General features: G+C 51.8%; 9 protein-coding genes across 9 annotated transcripts in view; 5 read left to right on the top strand and 4 right to left on the bottom strand.

Moving 5' to 3' along the window:
- The first annotated feature begins 344 nt into the window (after positions 1-344).
- On the top strand, positions 345-4362 carry ams1 (alpha-mannosidase). Its single transcript, XM_022542958.1, has 4 exons — positions 345-655; positions 703-1211; positions 1267-3247; positions 3297-4362. The coding sequence occupies exons 1-4, from the start codon at positions 510-512 to the stop codon at positions 3919-3921; spliced, it is 3261 nt and encodes a 1086-aa protein (XP_022396559.1). The 5' UTR covers positions 345-509; the 3' UTR covers positions 3922-4362.
- Positions 3835-4990, bottom strand: ASPGLDRAFT_61408 (chromatin modification-related protein EAF6/MEAF6). The gene is made up of 3 exons (XM_022548471.1): positions 4596-4990; positions 4294-4533; positions 3835-4245 (listed from the first exon to the last, which is right to left on the bottom strand). The coding sequence occupies exons 1-3, from the start codon at positions 4902-4904 to the stop codon at positions 4048-4050; spliced, it is 747 nt and encodes a 248-aa protein (XP_022396558.1). The 5' UTR covers positions 4905-4990; the 3' UTR covers positions 3835-4047.
- Positions 4991-5231: 241 nt separating this feature from the next.
- ASPGLDRAFT_135953 (low-affinity Cu transporter) lies at positions 5232-6039 on the top strand (the record flags this gene model as incomplete). Its single annotated transcript, XM_022541423.1, has 4 exons — positions 5232-5306; positions 5377-5569; positions 5685-5859; positions 5922-6039. 4 exons carry the CDS (start codon positions 5232-5234, stop codon positions 6037-6039), a joined length of 561 nt encoding a protein of 186 aa, XP_022396557.1.
- Positions 6040-6149: 110 nt separating this feature from the next.
- Positions 6150-7714, bottom strand: ASPGLDRAFT_135856 (putative F-box and JmjC domain protein; the record flags this gene model as incomplete). The annotated part of the gene is made up of 2 exons (XM_022541412.1): positions 6150-7338; positions 7413-7714. 2 exons carry the CDS (start codon positions 7712-7714, stop codon positions 6150-6152), a joined length of 1491 nt encoding a protein of 496 aa, XP_022396556.1.
- Positions 7715-7987: 273 nt separating this feature from the next.
- Positions 7988-9628, top strand: tif1 (putative eukaryotic translation initiation factor 4; the record flags this gene model as incomplete). Its single annotated transcript, XM_022549888.1, has 7 exons — positions 7988-8121; positions 8186-8294; positions 8438-8512; positions 8602-8670; positions 8723-9081; positions 9135-9300; positions 9588-9628. Exons 2-7 carry the CDS (start codon positions 8261-8263, stop codon positions 9626-9628), a joined length of 744 nt encoding a protein of 247 aa, XP_022396555.1. The 5' UTR covers positions 7988-8121; positions 8186-8260.
- Positions 9629-10431: 803 nt separating this feature from the next.
- Positions 10432-11801, top strand: ASPGLDRAFT_916143 (uncharacterized protein). The gene is made up of 2 exons (XM_022550505.1): positions 10432-11145; positions 11210-11801. Exons 1-2 carry the CDS (start codon positions 10587-10589, stop codon positions 11764-11766), a joined length of 1116 nt encoding a protein of 371 aa, XP_022396554.1. The 5' UTR covers positions 10432-10586; the 3' UTR covers positions 11767-11801.
- Positions 11802-11835: 34 nt separating this feature from the next.
- On the bottom strand, positions 11836-12681 carry ASPGLDRAFT_135935 (fumarylacetoacetate hydrolase family protein; the record flags this gene model as incomplete). Its single annotated transcript, XM_022541422.1, has 3 exons — positions 11836-12263; positions 12329-12540; positions 12623-12681. The coding sequence occupies 3 exons, from the start codon at positions 12679-12681 to the stop codon at positions 11836-11838; spliced, it is 699 nt and encodes a 232-aa protein (XP_022396553.1).
- Positions 12682-13111: 430 nt separating this feature from the next.
- ASPGLDRAFT_69757 (uncharacterized protein) lies at positions 13112-15732 on the top strand (the record flags this gene model as incomplete). The annotated part of the gene is made up of 8 exons (XM_022549399.1): positions 13112-13159; positions 13212-13460; positions 13907-14016; positions 14080-14170; positions 14226-14390; positions 14445-14715; positions 15292-15482; positions 15649-15732. 8 exons carry the CDS (start codon positions 13112-13114, stop codon positions 15730-15732), a joined length of 1209 nt encoding a protein of 402 aa, XP_022396552.1.
- An 845-nt stretch (positions 15733-16577) lies between these two features.
- Positions 16578-18076, bottom strand: part of ASPGLDRAFT_61400 (putative cell wall protein) — a 3700-nt gene continuing 2201 nt past the window's right edge. The window contains exon 2 of the mRNA XM_022548470.1: positions 16578-18076. Coding sequence (XP_022396551.1) covers positions 16954-18076 — 1123 coding nt within the window. The 3' untranslated portion in view covers positions 16578-16953.

Genomic DNA, 18076 nt, shown 5'->3' with positions numbered 1-18076 from the left:
TTGGTACTACTGCAGGGTGTTGGGATTATGGTTATGAATGAGGTTATGGCTAAAGATTAATTGATTATTTCTATGAAGTATTTAGATAATCGATATTTCTACCGATAATTCGAGCAGTGTGGTACCTCTACTACAGTAGAGCCCCTTGCGTATTGGAATACGATTCCGGATCAAGCAGAGCTGCAGTCGATGTGAGCTGTCAGGCAATTTAATTATTCGGGTATTCAGATCTGGAATACTTTGCCTTATTCAATGCTCGTGTACTGTACGGAATTATGCACTCTATGTAGTACTTTTACTATGAGCTTCCCCGCAAACAGAACGTCATTCCGTTCCTGGCAGCCGCAGATCATGTGCTTCCCCATTCTCTGACCTGACAACCATCATCATACCACTCCTGTTTTCCATCCTCTGCATCAATCCTCATCACTTCCATCTCTGATTTATCACTATTCCATCTTTATCTCAATCTCTCATCAAGATCAGCCACTGTGGATTCCCAGAGCAATATGGGTGGAGGTGCACCGCTGGGAGCTCCCAGCTCGCTTCCCCGGACGCCCAGTCACCCCGTCGGTCAGCGTATCAAGGGCATCTACACCGATCGTCTGCGCCAGTTCACAGCGACGGGGCAGTATGAGGGGCAGAATCTTGTTTCGTACGTTCACCATACTTTCATCCAGTACTATACTAACAGAACGATAGCAAATTCTTCGAAGCCATCACCTCAGATCCCGACCACATAAACCTCTCCGTCTACTCCGTCCCCAACCTCGCCCGCCCATCCTTCGCCGACGCAACCTCCCATCCCTTCACCCCCACCCACACCGGCGCCTCCTTCGGCCCAAGCTGGTCCACGCACTGGTTCCGCATCCGTCTTACCGTCCCACAGGACATGCGCGACAAAGAGCACCTCGAATTCCACTGGGACGCGAACAACGAGGGCCTCGTGTGGAGCGAGGACGGGCGGCCGTTGCAGGGACTCACTGGTGGAGGGGAACGGATTGAGTGGGTTATTCCGGATGCGTGGAGAGATGGAGAGGAACATGTGTTTTATATTGAGATGGCGTGTAATGGGATGTTTGGGAATGCGCCGGGGGGTGATAGTATTCAGCCGCCGAGTGAGGAGAGGTATTACAGGTTGGAGACGGCGAGGATTGTGGTGGTTAATTTGGAGGCGAGGGGGCTGAATTATGATTTTTGGATTATTGGTGGTACGTTCGTTCCCTTTGCTTTCTTTGAAAGGATGGTAGGGCTTACCGATGACAGATGCGGCACGGGAGTTCCCGAGTGACTCGTGGGAATCCCACGAAGCCAATATGGTTGCCAATGCCATTATGGATGTTTTTATTGCTGGCAACGGAAGTCAGGAGTCCATCAAGGAAGGACGTCTGATTGCCAAGAAGTATCTCGGTGACAAGGTTGACTTCTCTGAAGTCTATGATACCAACACGCAACCTATTGTCTACGCCATCGGACACTGTCACATCGATACCTGTTGGTTGTGGCCATGGGCTGAGACTAAGCGTAAAGTTGCTCGTTCCTGGTCGAACCAGTGTGACTTGATGGATCGCTACCCTGAACACCGGTTTACCTGCTCTCAAGCACAGCAGTTCAAATGGTTGAAGCAGTACTATCCCTCGGTTTTCGAGCGGGTCAGAGAGTGGGTGAAGAAGGGTCATTTCCAGCCAGTCGGTGGCAGTTGGGTCGAGCATGACACCAATTTGCCTAGTGGAGAGTCTCTGGTGCGCCAGTTCCTTTACGGACAGCGCTTCTTCCAGAGCAACTTTGGTGAGCGGTGCACCACCTTCTGGCTTCCAGATACCTTTGGCTACTCCACCCAGATTCCCCAGATCTGCAGATTGGCCGGTATGAGCCGCTTCTTTACGCAGAAGCTCAGCTGGAACAATATCAACAATTTTCCTCACACTACCTTCCAATGGGTTGCGCTCGATGGCAGTCAAGTCATGTGTCATATGACACCGGCTGAAACGTACACGGCTAGCGCTAACTTTGGCGACGTGAAGCGTAGTGTGACCCAGCACAAGTCTCTAGATCAGGACAACACCTCCCTTCTTGTCTTCGGCAAGGGAGACGGCGGTGGTGGCCCTACCTTTGAGCATCTGGAGAAACTACGTCGCTGCCGTGGATTGAGCGACAAAACCGGCTTGCTTCCTCGTGTAAAGATGGGAAATTCCGTCGACGACTTCTTTGCTCAGCTTGAGAAGAAGGCTGCTGAAGGGACCAAGTTTGTCACCTGGCACGGAGAGCTTTATTTCGAGCTGCACCGTGGTACATACACCACCCAGGCGAATAACAAGCGCAACAACCGGAAGGCGGAGTTTTTGCTGCGCGATATTGAGCTTCTGGCGACAGTTGCCTCCCTCGCCGACAGAAACCGCCAGTACAAGTATCCCAAAGAAGAGATAGATGACATGTGGGAGGCTACGCTTCTATGTCAGTTCCACGATTGTCTACCCGGCAGCTGCATTGAGATGTGCTATGATGACTCGGACGAGCTTTATGCCAAGGTCTTCGAGACCGGTCAGAGGCTTAGAAATGATGCCCTCAAGACGCTTGGGTATGGCCATGGACATGAGAATGTGGTCCTTAACACGCTCCCATGGTCTCGCACGGAGATCGTTCGGAACCCTCTTGCTGCTGCATACGGAATTTCCAACCCCATCTCCAAGTATGTCATGGTCAGAGATGATGAAATCACAGACGCGAGCCGGACAGAAATATCCACCGTGATAGTGGCAGAAGACGAGCCAGGCGTATTCCGGTTGGAGAACAAGCAATTCCGGGTCATTATTGAAAACGGAGTTATCACATCTTTGTTCGACATCAAGGCGAACCGTGAAATTATCGCGAAGGGAGGCAAGGCTGGTCAGTTGGTGATTTTCGACGACAAGCCGCTTTACTGGCAAGCGTGGGATGTAGAGGTGTTCCATCTTGAATCCAGAAGGGAGCTATCCTCTAGCCAGACTTCCACTGTCGAGGCGGATCCGTATCGTGCCAGTGTCGTTACCCATACCAAGATTAGCGACAAGAGCTGGGTCAAGACGACCATCAGCCTTGCTGCATCTCAGGGTGATGAACCATCTTATGTTGAATTCGACAGTGAGGTGGAGTGGCAGGAGACCATGAAGTTCCTCAAGGTTGAATTCCCAGTGGACATCACCAATACAGAGGCGTCGTACGAGACTCAATATGGTATTATCAGACGGCCGACTCATTACAACACGAGGTATGTGGCTGACATCCAACACTTTGCGTGTTGATACTGACAAGAACAGCTGGGATATGGCCAAATTCGAAGTTTGCTGCCACAAATGGGCCGACCTCTCCGAATATGGATATGGCGTGTCAATTTTGAACGACTCCAAGTACGGCTTTGCAACCAGTGGTAATCTGATGCGTCTTTCTCTGCTCCGCGCACCCAAGGCACCGGATGCCCATGCAGACCTGGGTCGTCACCATATTCGTTATGCCATTCTGCCACACGAAGGACCTCTTGACTGGCGTACCGTTCGCGCAGGGTACAATTTGAACAACCCACTCATTCTTGAGCCTTCATCCGGCGAGGAAATGACTGTCCGAGCTGTCGACCTCATTGGTAATAAATCTCTTATTCTTGATGTGGTCAAGCGAGGCGAGGATGACGAGGATGTTTCTCGGGGCGGATTGCCCGTGCGCCCTGGAAAGAGCATCATCCTCCGCATCTATGAGTCGTTGGGTGGCAAGAGTCGTGGAACTATTCGGAGCAGGTTCCCGGTTGAGAAGGCTTTCAAGTGCAACGTGCTTGAAGACGATGAGGAGGAGCTTACCGTATCCCAGACGCTGCTTTCGAAGGCTGAAATTGGTATCGAGCTCAGGGCCTTTGAGGTTGCGACTTATCGGTTGCAGATTGGTTCACAGTAGCTGACGGTGGTGGCTGATGACTTGAGAATCCATAAATTGCATAAACAGGCATAATGTACAGAATGCAATGCATGACTTGAGCGCCTAACTCCTTCCAACGACCAACCCTTAATCATAACCGATAAATTAATCCCTCCCATAACTAATCTTCAACCGCTTCACGGACGGTTTGTCACCATCCTCAACGTCCTCGTCCACATTCCTATTCCCAGACTTCTTCTTATTCTTCGACCCAGCCTTCGAATTCCCATTCGTAGCATCGCCCCCATTCGACAACGGCGTAGGCGCCGGCGTCGTCTGCGCAGACGAAGGTGTCGGAGATTCCTATACCAATCAGCCCTGCCCCATTCAACCTAACAGAAGAAAACATACCCTCATAAATCCCGCCGAACTCCTCGAAAACACCCGATCCGCCTCGATAACCTGCGCCTTTCGTCTCGCTCCACCCCCTGCAGCGCCCATCCCAGCACCCGATAGCCCGATACCAGTTGTAAGTGTTGATCCGGATGAAGAACCCTTGATGTAGTTATCGAAACCCTTGATTATGTTTCCGGCGGTCGTTTCTTCGAGGTAGGATTGCTCGAAGCGGTAGATTTGGTCTTCTAGTTGGGCCTTCACCACATGCCCCTGTTAGTTGATTGCGTTGTAGGTAAGAAGGTAGAAGGGGGGAGTACCATGCTCTTATCCATTAGGCGCTTCTTCTGGAGAGTATCGCGTAGGTCGCGTCGGAGTTTTTCGTAGTAGGGGAGGCCGCGGGATTGGTCTGTTGTTGTTGTTGTTGCTGTCGTCGGGGGAGGAGGGTTTGCATTTTGGGGTTGTTGCTGTGTTGGTTGTGCTGAGCCTTGCGTCTGTTGTTGTGATTGTGCTTGTTTCTCTGGAGATTCTGGCGCTGCTCCTGCGCTTGGTGGTCGTGCTGTTGCGCCGGCGCCATCGTTGTTGGATGGTGGTGATAGTTGGGTGGGAGGGGGTGCTGTGTCGGCCATTTTCGTTTCTGTGTTATTTGGCGGTGCTGTATGTAGTGAGGATTAATCGAATATAGTAAGTTAGCTGCGATGTATGATCGCGTTCGTAGGACAGGTACTTGTCACTGTCGCATTGAAAAGAGGAGCGCGATCTTATCAAGTTGTTTGCATTGTTTGCAGCGGTGATCTGGAATGCCAAGAGATTATGAGGTGCTCCTTGCCTGTTTACTCCTCACTATCTACCTCCAACCTCACTATAAACGCTCTTCCATCCGATTATTTACTACAAATGCATCTCTGAATACACCTTCTGAAGCAAAAATGGACCACATGCACCACGATATGGATATGGGCCACGGCGGCATGGACCACGGCGGACACGGCGGACACGGCGATATGGATATGGGCCAGTGTAACATGAACGTGAGTCCCCTTCTTATTTCCCCTCATTATCTATATCTATCTGTATAGTTCTGACGATATGGTGGGTTAGATGCTTTTTACATGGTCGACCAAGAACCTCTGCATCATCTTCCCGCAATGGCGCGTGACAGGCCCGTTTTCGCTATTCGTGTCGCTGGTCGTTATCGTGCTTTTGACAGCTGGTTATGAGGGCGTGAGACGGATTACGAGACGTTATGAGGCAGGACATGTACAGCGGTTGAGCGGTGTTGGTGTTTCTACAAGTAAGTCTTTTTTCTTATTTTCTTTATACCCATGGTTATCATTGAATGGTTGGATGTATTGATGGTATGGCTATTCGCACCGGCTGATCATTACCGTCTCTTTCATTTTGAAAAGGCACTGAGATCGCCGACGAATGTGCCAGTACCACGGCCACGGCTGGGCTGGATGACCCGGACGAGAGCTCACCGCTGCTTGTAGGCAGGGATCCGAGACGGGTTGCGGAAAGGAGGGGGAGGATTGCGCTGGCTGCGTTGTATGCGGTGCAGGTGTTTTATAGCTTTTTTATCATGTGAGTCAACCTCCGTCGCTGGTGTTTGGTGAGGTTCAGGGGCAGTTGCTGATGGCGGGTAGGCTGCTGTTCATGACGTATAACGGGTTGGTTATGTTGGCGGTTGCGGTGGGTGCTTTTGTGGGGCATTTGGCGTTTGGGCAGGACGAGTCGGCTACTAAGTCTGTTGCTTGTCATTGATCTTTGTCGATGTGAGAGAGAACCGATATATTCGGTGGTTATGAGTCAAGTCGGGTATCATTGTTTCGTTTGACGGATCCATAGCATAACGATGGCCATTCAGATAATGCTCAAGGAACCTCCACATCGCTATCATCACCAAATCCAAAGCTGAAACCACCTCCTTCAGCCTCTCCAGGGCCTTCCTCTTCCGTCTTGCCATGGACAATCTCATCCCATTTGCGCTTCTTGCCTTCATTCTTCTTGTTCAGTTCTTCCCATGCCTGCTCCAGCAAATCGGGGTGTGTTTCTTGCATCCTTGCCACAAATCGCTCGTAGGGGTTCGTGACATCCTTCCGGAATCCAGACACCTGGTCTGCCTTGTTGTACAAGAAGTCGAGTGCCGCACTCAGATGCCCGCGAGGGATAAAGTTCTGCGTAATAGCGATAGCTGGCTCCAAGTTCACGACTAGATGCCACCATCCTGACGGTACGTGGAGGATTTCTCCCTCACCACAAATCCCCTCAATGCAACCTGCTGTCCTCCGCGCCTCAGCATGGAAGGTGAGAAGCCACTCCGCAATACTAAGCGGAGAAGTCACCTCACTCTGGTCCTCAGAGACATAGACGCCCGGCGGAGGGGGCAGTTTCGAAGACGACGGGAACATAATCCAGTACTTGGAGCCGCGGACAACAGCGTTCCAGGCACTAGTGGCGTTGGGGTCTTTGTGGAAGCTACTTCCAGAGCGTTCAGGGCCGATGATCAACCATTGTCTATCGGGGCGGTCGTTTTCCAAGACCGAGAAGAAGTCTTCCCCGAAGCAAGGTGGTGTCCAGTATGTCGTCTCGGGTTCTTGATCGATGTGTCCATTCTTCAGTCCCATCTTTGACACAAAGGCCCGGTCGAATAGATACAGCGGTCTTTCGTCCGAATTATTCCGCATGTAATCGACATATGTCTTGAATGGCCAGTCAACTGCCTCCGCGCGGAACACTGTATCCCCATACTTCGCAAGTAACGAGTCCGTCGTCCATTGCTGATATGCCGACCATTGCTTCACGGGCTCCGTCAGGATAAACGGTCTGTCCGTCCATTCTTTGTGAAATTCTTCGGGTGTAAGGTCCGGTAGACGCGCGATCTGGTTTCTGGCAGGAATATTACGGGCGAAGGGGTCTAGCGAGATATGCGCGCAGTAGAAGGGTCGGTGGAGGGCGTCGGAGTATAGATGGGAGCAGTCTAGGTTGGGAACTTGGGAGGGTAGGAGGTTAAGGTATGTTGCGCGCCAGGTTTTTCTCCATGTGAATGAAGTAGGAGGAGACCTAGTCTCTTTAGTAAATGTCTTTCAATTGCTATGTCTACCACGATGCCAGAACAGAACCAAGCCAAGTCTTACCAGGAAAAGAGACCCTTCCATAATTCCTCTGCTCGGGTGAACGCATAGAACGCTTTACATGTCCGGCCGATGCGTAATAGACCGGGACCATCGAGGAATTCCAATAAGATCAAGATAAGTTCGTCTGGGAGGATGCTGAATGTCCCGATGGCATCCCGGAGGTTCTCGGCGGCGAGCAATGCGTTGCCACTCGGTTTGACTCCCAGAGGGTGACCTGGGATTGCATCGGGGGTGTCTTCCTGGTCCTGTAGGTTAGGGTCAATGTTGACAGTCTCACTGTCGAGAGATGTGATGTCTGGCATTGTGAAGTTCTGTGTGCTGTATGCCGTCGCGGTCTGTCTGTTCTCTTGCTTGCAAGCTCAGTGGCCGGGTCCAATTGATAGCATATCCAATTGGCTAGAACAATCCGTTTCTCACAAATCAAACAAGATATCACCAGACCAAATGACTCGTCCTATTGTCTTGTCTCTGTAAAATCCAAAGTGGGTAAGTTACTATATTAAGTAGGCGGTGACATCGGTTGGGCAGAAAATGAAAATTTGGATAAAAAAAAAACCTTTTCGCCGCCCACAGAACAAGCGCCAGACCAACCAAACGGTGAAAACCATTTATTATCCCACTTTCATCCACCCGTCCACTTTTTTCTTCTTCTCTTTTTCTCTTTTCTTGTAGAAGAGTTTTTTTCCAACTACCACTCTCAACTACTTTTGTGCGTTTTTGCGACTCTGACCTCCCCCACACGGATCGTTTTCGCTAACAAGAACCCTCACCAGAAAAAAACCCCACCGCGTCTTGTCCGGATCACAGCGCCTCGCCTGTGATCACTATACTACCAACAACTCGCAAATATGGCTGACAAGGGATTGGAAGATCTTCCCGAGGGTATGTTCGAGTCTTTTCTTGTTTTTTCGCCGGGTCTATTTCATCTTGTCGCTTTGTGGTGGCGCTGAGATAGACGGGAGAAAAATTCTCACGGACGGTTTATACGTGCGACGACGATGCTAACGAGTCTTTCCACCCTACAGGACAGATCGAATCTAACTACGATGAGATCACCGACTCGTTCGACGCTATGGAGCTGAAGCCCGAGCTGCTTCGCGGTATGTGATATCTCATCCCAGCAACGTCTACAGGCGGGGTTCTGTGGACGGAAGAATACGAGAGAAAAGTTTCTGACGGTGATTTCAAGGTGTCTACGCCTATGGTTTCGAACGCCCCTCTGCTATCCAGCAGCGTGCCATCATGCCCATCATCAAGGGTAGGTTTTATATTTCTCTTGTAGAGTTGAAAAAATTGCTAACAATGATCAGGTAACGATGTCATTGCTCAGGCTCAGTCCGGTACTGGAAAGACTGCCACCTTCTCCGTCTCCGCTCTCCAGAAGATCGACCCCAACCTGAAGGCTTGTCAGGCTCTGATCCTCGCTCCCACCCGTGAGCTTGCTCAGCAGATCCAGAAGGTCGTTGTCGCCATCGGTGACTTCATGAGCATTGAGTGCCACGCCTGTATCGGTGGTACCAACGTCCGTGAGGACATGCAGGCCCTCCGTGACGGTCCCCAGGTCGTTGTCGGTACCCCCGGCCGTGTCCAGGACATGATTCAGCGCCGTGTCCTGAGAACGGACCAGATGAAGCTGTTCATCCTTGACGAGGCCGATGAGATGCTTTCTGTATGTTCCTCTGATGACCGTTTCGTGAAATCGCAATACTAACTTGCCAATAGCGTGGTTTCACCGAGCAGATCTACGACATCTTCCAGCTCCTCCCCCAGTCGACCCAGGTTACCCTGCTTTCGGCTACCATGCCCCAGGATGTCCTGGAGGTCACCACCAAGTTCATGCGCGACCCCATCCGTATCCTGGTCAAGAAGCAGGAACTTACCCTTGAGGGTATCAAGCAGTTCTACATTGCCGTCGAGAAGGAGGACTGGAAGCTCGACACCCTCTCTGACCTCTACGAGACCGTCACCATCACCCAGGCCGTCATCTTCTGCAACACCCGCAGAAAGGTCGACTGGCTTACCGACAAGCTCACTGCCCGTGACTTCACCGTCTCCGCCATGCACGGTGACATGGAGCAGGGCCAGCGTGATGTTATCATGAAGGAGTTCCGCTCTGGTTCTTCTCGTGTCCTCATCGCCACTGACCTTCTGGCCCGTGGTATTGATGTCCAGCAGGTCTCGCTGGTCATCAACTACGACTTGCCCGCCAACCGTGAGAACTACATTCACCGTATCGGTCGTGGTGGTCGTTTCGGTCGTAAGGGTGTTGCCATCAACTTCGTCACCGCTGACGATGTCCGTATGATGCGTGAGATCGAGCAGTTCTACAGCACCCAGATCGAGGAGATGCCCATGAACGTTGCTGGTATGTTTTCCTTTATCTCCCTTGAATCAAAATGTCAAAATTCTAACACATCTCAGACCTCATCTAAACACCTTAACCCGAACCCCCTTCCGTCCTCGATCAAAGATCGCAGTATGCCATTCAACGGAGCCAAGGGTGAGCCGCGGTGGAAAAAGGACGTCTTGACCTCGTTGCTTGTCCGATGGCAAAAAAAGAAAGGAGATCGATCCTCTTCAAAAAAGTGGCTTTCTGTGTCTCCAGCATGTACTCGCACAGGTGTTAGTTGAGAGTTCGTACTCGTCTAGCAGTTGTTTATGGTTTCCTTTGTTCTATCTACTGTGCTTATGGAGATGCGACGTGTTTATGCCTTCTTGTTGTTATAATTCATGGTTCTCTTTTTCTTTTTTTCTACTACTGTTTCCTGCGTCCGAGTTACCATTTTCTTATTTTTATCCCGAATTTCCTTTTTGTACTTAGCTCCCTCTGGTTGGTTAAGGATGCTGTGATTCATCCTTGATCAATAGGTTGAGCAAAAAGAATGTGATTTATCTGCTCAGGCGCTCTTGTTTCTCGTGATGGTAGGCAAAAGCATTTGGGCGGATAAATATGTGATTATGGCTAGTTCAATAGAGTAAATGTCATTCCATGTTCTATTTTGTTTCCGGGAGAGAAGTAAGATGACGGCTCGATGGACTTGACTTGAGGTCCTTTCCCGATTCGTATACCAACCCTCACCTCAACCCAACCCAACATCAAACAACTCACTCATACACTTCCTCACATACTACCCACCCCATCAACTCTTCTACTAAACAAAATAAACCACAACCATGGAAAACAACACAACAACCCGACCCTGGGACCCAACAGCCCCCTCCCTCCTCTGGGCCCACGAAATCCGCCGCGAAAACATCCACCTCCTCAACCAACTCACAACGACCCAATCCGACCTCTCCAAAACAACACATGCCCTATCCACCCTCCAACAAACCGTCTCGTCTCTCGAGATCGCTGTCCAGTATCTTCGCGCGCGAGAGAATAACAACACTCACGCTGAAGCCAACGTTGAAGCAGAAGCCGACGCGCGCGAGGCACTGGGGCGAAGGGTTACTGAGCTTGAGGGCGGTGTTAATGCACGTTTTGCTGAGATAGGGATAGCTGTTGATGAGGTGAAGGGGGAGAATAGGCGGTTGGGGGGTTTGTTGAATGGAGTGAGGGGTGAATGGGGTGAGGGGTTGGAGTGCGCTGTTGGGATGCAGTTGGAAGTTGTGAGGAGTGATTTGAGGAATATGATGAGGGCAGAGGTTAGCAGGGTTGTGGAGGAGGTAGTGGGTAGGGAGATGGAGGGATTGCAGTGTGGTGGGTGTGGTGGGTGTTGTTGTGGGAGAGGTATACTCCCTTGAGCTTCTCAAGCTGGTTAGGGTTGGGGATACGATACTGATTCGGATGGCAGGCGCGGATACGAATGTGGGCGATGTGTCTAATAAGGATATGGATATCGTGCCTGACTCGATGCCTAGAGAGCGACAGATTGTGTCGTCAGGACAGGATCATGATACCTCCCTGCAGACGCTCTCGCAGAGTACACTTGGGAGTTCGAACTTTAGCGACGCTAGAGATCAGCAGCCCGTCCATGCCCGCGATGACCTCCAGATGACTGAGCCGGATCATGATGAGACTGAGTATAGCATGATCAAGCAGGATGGGCGAAGCCTGTCGGAGTACTTCTCGTTGACGGAGGCTGGTCGGGGTCAGCTGCCGCCTAGAAAGAGGGAGGGGAGGATTGTGGAGGCTTTTGTGGCTGGGCTTGATGATGTGGATATTAGGGGGCGTTTGGAGAAACAGTTGGATGAGGGGGGGTGGATGTGGAGTGTTTTGGAAACTGCTGTGCAAAAGATTGTGAGAGAGCGCGAGAGATCTCGACGGACGGATCAGCCGGTTAAGAAGAGCAAAAAGAGGAGGTGTATTCCTATCGTGCCTGTGGATGAGGAGGATCTGTTATACAACTGACTGTCATGCAACGATCATATTGCTATGTACGCCCTGGGCCACATATAATCATAACATCCCATACTGCGATTAGGTCTCACTATACTCATACCGTCCCTCCCGATCCTTAACCTCAACATCAATCTTCCCCTCCTCAATCTCCTTCCCATCAACCTCAATCGAAGCCCTCATAACATCCCCAGACTTCACCTCCCCAACACCCTTAGGCGTACCCGTCAACACCAAATCCCCCTTCTCAAGAGTCATAACACGCGAAATCTCCGCCATAAGCCTAGGAATCCGATACAGCATAAGACCCGACGAGTCCGCCTGGCGCTGCTCCGACCCAACACTCAACCGCAGAAACGCATTATGCGGGTCCGGAATGCGCGATTTGGCAATCTCCTGCGAAACGGGGAGGAAGGTATCAAAGCCCTTGGCGATGGTCCAGGGGAGACCCTTTTTCTTCGCTTCATCTTGGACGTTCCGGGCGGTCATGTCGATTGCGAGGAGGTAGCCTGCCAAATCATCAGCCCCTGTTACTTTAACACATCTTGTAGGTATGTAGTTGTGTGTGACGAACTCTGAATCGCATCAAAAGCCCCCTTATCATCCTGGGGATCCAAATCCCTCACCGACTTGCCCATCACCAGCGCCAATTCCACTTCATAGTGCAGGTTTGTTCCGCGGGGACGCAGGACAGGTCCTTCGCGGGGACACAGGATCGAGGATGACGGCTTGAGGAAGAAGAAGGGTTGTTTTGGTTTGGTGTTGTTTAGTTCTGTGATGTGGTCGCTGTGTTATCTCGTATGTGTTAGTGACTGGTTTGGTGTTGGGGGGTTGGGTGTTTTGGAGACGCGGGGGAGGGGAGACGGACGCATAGTTTCTGCCGATGCAGATGACTTTTCTGCAATTGGCTCGGATGGTAGATGCCATTGTTGCGATCTTGTATGTCAATTGAGAAGGATATAGGAATGAAAGCGCTGTTGTGTTGGGGAAGAGGGGAAGACTGCTTTATGTCGCGGGTAATCAATTAATCGGATTGCGGAGAAGCGACGAAACTCCGGGAGTCGGATTTATTCCCGTTAGCTTGGAGGGTGTGACATGGAAGGTATATGCGATCTATCTCTGGAGAGCAACTAATGTCATGCCGTTGATAGGTGGTTCATGCTAATAGAGTTGGTTATGTCGGTTGAGCAGTCAATTGGATCGCGATTCTTGACTTCAACACTTCAACTTCACAGATCGATAAGACTGGCTCATAGATCTGGACTCTCATAATTGCAGCGCCAAGAATTTCCATATCGCAGAGCAATCCAAACGAACTCGAAGCACATCCCTTCATACACATACTACCAGCGCTATCATGCAAGTCGCAGAGATCCTCTCAGACATAACCTCCCTACGAGTGTGTGTACGTTCAACCCCTATACACCCCTCCAAGGTATAGTTACTAACGCGAACAGGACCACACCGACGCCCTCACCCTCGTCACCGTAAACGAGCGACTCCCTGCGCGCGCACCCTCACAAGAAACACAATCCCAAACACAGTCGCAATCGCAAGCACAATCCCACCGCGACAGTAACGAAGACCTCCGACGCGCAAAGGAACTGGTGGATTTACATCACGAGCTCAAGACGAGACATGCGAATGGGACTGTGGATGAGGAGTTGGCGAGGGCGAGGGAGAGTGTGAGAAAGGTTTTGAAGGAGGTTAGTTATAATGGGGAGGGGATTGATGAGAGAGCTTGGGATATGACATTTTAGGTGTGGAATACGCCTAGGAATGGGGTTGGTGTGGTTATGAGGTTATGTTATGATTATGTTCATAGTATGGAAACTGGATGCCCTGTATGGGTTAATTGAATGTCTACTACTTAATATCACTCATGCATCTGTTTTATAGAGCACAAATGTTTGCTACCTGCATCAACAGTGTCTATAAGTCCTAATCCAACTATGCAATGGCTCCTGATCCATCACCGAGTCCCTTCCCAAAAAGGCAGCCCTGCAGCACCGATAAGCACCGGACCGACATCACTCCGATCTACGTCCGGCAACACCAACCCAAAGCGCAATCCCGTCTCTCGCCGCGGTATCTGCAGCTTTCACGCGCCCAAGCATTCACAAGGTCAGTGAGTACCCTCAAAACATCCTAGCTAACAAAAATGGCAAGCGTGGATGTGAAGATGCTCCGGCAGACCAAATTCCCCCCGGAATTCAGCCGGAAGGTGGATATGACCAAGGTGAATATCGAGGTTATGAAGAAGTGAGTTCCTCCCGTTTGAGGTGCGGAGGATGTGAGCAGAAGCTGACTGCGGTCTTTGGACAGATGGATCGCCGGGAAGATCTCTGAGATTCTTGGGAACGAGGATGATGTGGTGATTGAGCTTTGCTTTAATCTTCTCGAGGGATCCCGTTATGTACGTGATTCCGAACCGGTCTGATGAGATATGGCTAATATTTCGCTTTGAACAGCCAGATGTCAAATCGCTGCAGATTCAACTCACGGGGTTTCTGGATAAAGATACGGGCAAGTTCTGCAAGGAGCTGTGGTCGCTATGTCTGAGTGCCCAGGAGAATCCCCAAGGCGTTCCCAAGGAGCTTCTGGAGGCGAAGAAGCTTGAGCTTATACAAGAGAAGGTGAGCCGAGCCTGTCCTACGTGTTCTACATGGAAACTAACGTCTACGTGCTAGATCGAAGCCGAAAAAGCAGCCGAAGAGTCCCAACGCCAGAAAGAGCAAGAGCGCACACGTGAACGCGAACTACAAGATCTTCGACAGAGGGAACGATTTGATCGCGGTCGAGGGAGGGGACGAGGCGGTGGTCGCGGAGGCAGGGACTTTGATAGACGCCCGTTCAGAGACAACAGATCACCACCCCGGCGACGCAGCCCAGGCCGTTTCCGTGAACCTCCGCCTAGGCGAGAGTTTGATTCCTACGTTCCATCTGGCCCCCGGAGAGGGCGTCGGCCGTCGCGGTCGGTCAGCCGTTCTCCTTCCCGGACACCGTCCTCGTCGAGGTCCCCGCCGCGGAGACGTCGTCGGTCAGTTAGCAGCTCCCCGTCTCCGGAGCGAGGAGGTCGCAGGAGGACAAAGAGACGCAGTCCGTCTAGGTCTATTAGTCGCAGCGATTCATCGCGTTCACGTTCGCGCTCGCCCAAGCGGGACCGAAGGAGGCGATCCGTGTCTTCCCGCAGTTCGTCGCGCTTGCGCTCACCACCTCCCCGTCGCCATGGAAGAAACGCTTCATATTCGAGATCGAGGTCGAGGTCGGGATCTAGGTCACTTTCTCGGGGCGCGGATAGACGGAGAAAATCTGATACAAGAACATATAATAAAGAGACAACGGCTGATATTGGAAAGGCCCGCTCCCGTGATAACCGCCGCTTGAGCCGCAGCAGAGACCGCGACGCCGGTCGCAGACGTCGACATTCTACCAGCAGCAGCCGCAGTCGCAGTCGAGGCCGAACACGCACACCCAGCAGCAGCCCGAGACGGTCTGAATCTCGCAGCCGCAGCCGGAGTCCAAGAAGGGACCGAGACCATGATCGCAAGAGACGCCGTTCTCTCCAAAGATATACCCCCGCCGCACGAAGACGGCGAAACTCGTCATCTGTATCCGTCCCCACTGAAAAGCGCCAGAGGTTGACTGATGAAGACGAGGGACCACCACCACCACCACCCGCAGACCGATCGAGCTCGGCTAACAAAGAGATGAAGGATGCCGATGAGGTGGGTGGATGAACCTCATAACCTCGAAGGCAATCTATGTTTCTCCTAACCTTGATGTCTGTCTTGATTTACTATCATCCCCTCTCTCCTTTTCCAGTTCTTTGTTCCTGGATGAATGGAATAATCTTTGAACTAACGGATTGGGTTATAGACTATTTCCTCTAAGCCGAAAGGTACGCGCATATCCAGCACGGAACTTCGCGAGAAGCTCCTACGCGAGCGAATACGAGCGATGCGACGTCGTGAGTGACCAGGTAGGTTATTAAGGGTAGCAATCAATCCAATATCAAGATACCAGTGCACTTGTTAGAACTATTTCCACTCGCCTTGTAGACTCTTGGCATAGACGGTTAATCCTCGGTAGTCTTTGATAGTCATCAAAGAAACATACTGTTAAGGATGGTACCTGCAGATGGCATGCAACGTATCCCTGTCCAGCACATGAGACACAGCACACTATGCACATGGGCCTGGGTCATGGGCCAGCGGAATGCCCGGATTACGGATTACACCGTCTCTATCCACCATTCAACCGTTTACAGACATCACCGCCCTGCCAACGCCCTGCCAACGCCCTGCCGAGTGTACAGTGCACGGCTCATCAAAATAATAAAATAAAATAACCACGCAAACGAATTATCCCACCCCCATACTCATAATCTCCCGCTTCGGTACAAGAAAAGAAGAGGCGGTGCAATTGCACAATCAATGATAATCAGCAACTCGTCATCACACTAAACACCTGTCAGCCCTGATTGAGCGGCTTCTTCTTATTGCGATTGTCGGGCTGCGGGATATAATATTGTGGAGCGGTTTTTGTACTAGTATTACCAAGGACTGTCATGTTTTACCGGTACGGTATGGTTACGGATGAGTTACCGTATGGTGCCCCTGAGATACACCCCACGCGGGAGAGTGTATTTTTTATGCACGGATAGCTTATGATGGGATAGGGTTATGCATCTACATCTACAGTAGAACGTACTCCGTAGACAGAGATACTAATGGTTAAAAATGAATGTAATCCATTGAAGGGGAATCAACCATAAACAGCAAAGCCAGTTAACCAAAAACCAATGTACCAAAATAAATCACAAAAAAAAACATAATTCTTTCCTCCGGACCAATCTCAAGAAAAAGACAAGACGCGGTGAACTATTGGTTATGTACACATAATGCCCTACTCTTGTAGACACTTGAACAATTGACAGGAAAGTGTATACAACTTAAACGGAAGACCAAAGTAGGGCACGAGCTGTCCGAGGATTATAGAATTAAAATTAGTTATGTACAGGCCAAAAACCACAACAAAAGATAGTTCACCAGGTTATTTCTTCTGCCGTTTGTGCTGTAAGTTCGTTCGTGTCCGTTCTTGAGAAATTCGCCAGAAAAAAGAAGCTTCAAAAAGAAATATTCAAAAGAGAAAATAAATCCCACGTTAGGTAGTTTGTAGTCTAACTACTCGAACCGCTTAAGCAGTAGGAGTGCAGACAGGGACGCTCACGGTGGTGGTGACGGTGACCACACGGGGAGCGCAACTAGCGCAGGAGGCGGGGGTGCTCAGAGGGGCGGGGGTCTCAGAGCTGGTGGCGATGGGGATCACGGACTCCGAGGTGAGGGTATCACAGGGAGTGGACGAAGCAGCGGCGGGAGTCTGGGGAACATCGACGGAGGTGGTGGAGGGGCTGGGGGCCTGGGTGGGCTCGACGGCCTCAGGGGTCTCGGAGCTGGTGGCGACGGGGATCACGGACTCCGAGGTGATGGTGTCGCAGGGGGTGCTGCTAGCAGCGGGGGAGGGCTGCTGAGCGGGGACGGAAGGCTGAGCAGAGGGCTGGACGGAGGGCTGCTGAGCGGGCACCGACGAGGGAGTCTGCACGGGAACAGACTGGGTCTCGGAGCTAGTAGCGATGGGGATCACGGACTCGGAGGTGAGGGTGTCGCAGGGGGTCGACGAGGCGGGGCTCGAGGCAGGCACAGGGACGACCGGGACGGTGCTGGGGCCAGCCGAGGGCTGGGGAGCGGGGCTCGAGGGACGGACAGCCGGGGTCGTGGTGGGGACAACAACGTCGACGGTGGAGCCAGTGCCAGTGGCCTGGACAAGGGTGGTTTGCTCCTCGGAGGAGGTGCCAACGGGGATCACAGTCTCGGAGGTGAGAGTGTCGCAAGGGGTGGAAGAGGGAGCGCTGGAGGACTCAGCAGCGGCGCTCGAGGGGACGGGGATGACCGGGACGGTGCTGCTCGAGGGAGCAGGGGCCGGGCTCGAGGGCTGCTGGGCAGGGACGGAAGGCTGAGGAGTCTGCTCAGAGCTGGTAGCGACAGGGATAACGCTCTCCGAGGTGAGGGTGTCACAAGGAGTGGACGAAGCACCAGAGGAGACAGGAGCGACGCTGGAAGGAGTGGGGATCACGTTGACGGTGCCAGAGGCAGGGGTCGAGCTCGAGGGACGAGGGGCAGGGCTAGAAGGAACCTGGACCGGGACCGACGAGGACGAAGGAACATCCTCGGAGTTGGTGGCAACGGGAACAACGCTCTCAGAGGTCAAGGTGTCGCAGGGGGTAGAGGAAGCAGCACCAGACGAGACAGGGGCGACGCTC

This window comes from Aspergillus glaucus (genome assembly GCF_001890805.1).
Source record: "Aspergillus glaucus CBS 516.65 unplaced genomic scaffold ASPGLscaffold_27, whole genome shotgun sequence".
Lineage (NCBI taxonomy): Eukaryota > Fungi > Ascomycota > Eurotiomycetes > Eurotiales > Aspergillaceae > Aspergillus > Aspergillus glaucus.
Note: the sequence above shows the minus strand (reverse complement) of the source record. Positions and strands in the feature narration are given on the sequence as shown.

Coding starts and splice junctions, on each gene's coding strand:
- ams1 (XM_022542958.1), top strand. CDS start 510: ATGGGTGGAGGTGCACCGCTGGGAGCTCCCAGCTCGCTTCCCCGGACG. Junction 656..702: donor GAGGGGCAGAATCTTGTTTC/GTACGTTCACCA, acceptor ACAGAACGATAG/CAAATTCTTCGAAGCCATCA. Junction 1,212..1,266: donor TGATTTTTGGATTATTGGTG/GTACGTTCGTTC, acceptor TACCGATGACAG/ATGCGGCACGGGAGTTCCCG.
- ASPGLDRAFT_61408 (XM_022548471.1), bottom strand. CDS start 4,904: ATGGCCGACACAGCACCCCCTCCCACCCAACTATCACCACCATCCAAC. Junction 4,534..4,595: donor GCCTAATGGATAAGAGCATG/GTACTCCCCCCT, acceptor CATGTGGTGAAG/GCCCAACTAGAAGACCAAAT. Junction 4,246..4,293: donor GTTCGGCGGGATTTATGAGG/GTATGTTTTCTT, acceptor TGATTGGTATAG/GAATCTCCGACACCTTCGTC.
- ASPGLDRAFT_916143 (XM_022550505.1), top strand. CDS start 10,587: ATGGAAAACAACACAACAACCCGACCCTGGGACCCAACAGCCCCCTCC. Junction 11,146..11,209: donor TGGGTGTTGTTGTGGGAGAG/GTATACTCCCTT, acceptor TTCGGATGGCAG/GCGCGGATACGAATGTGGGC.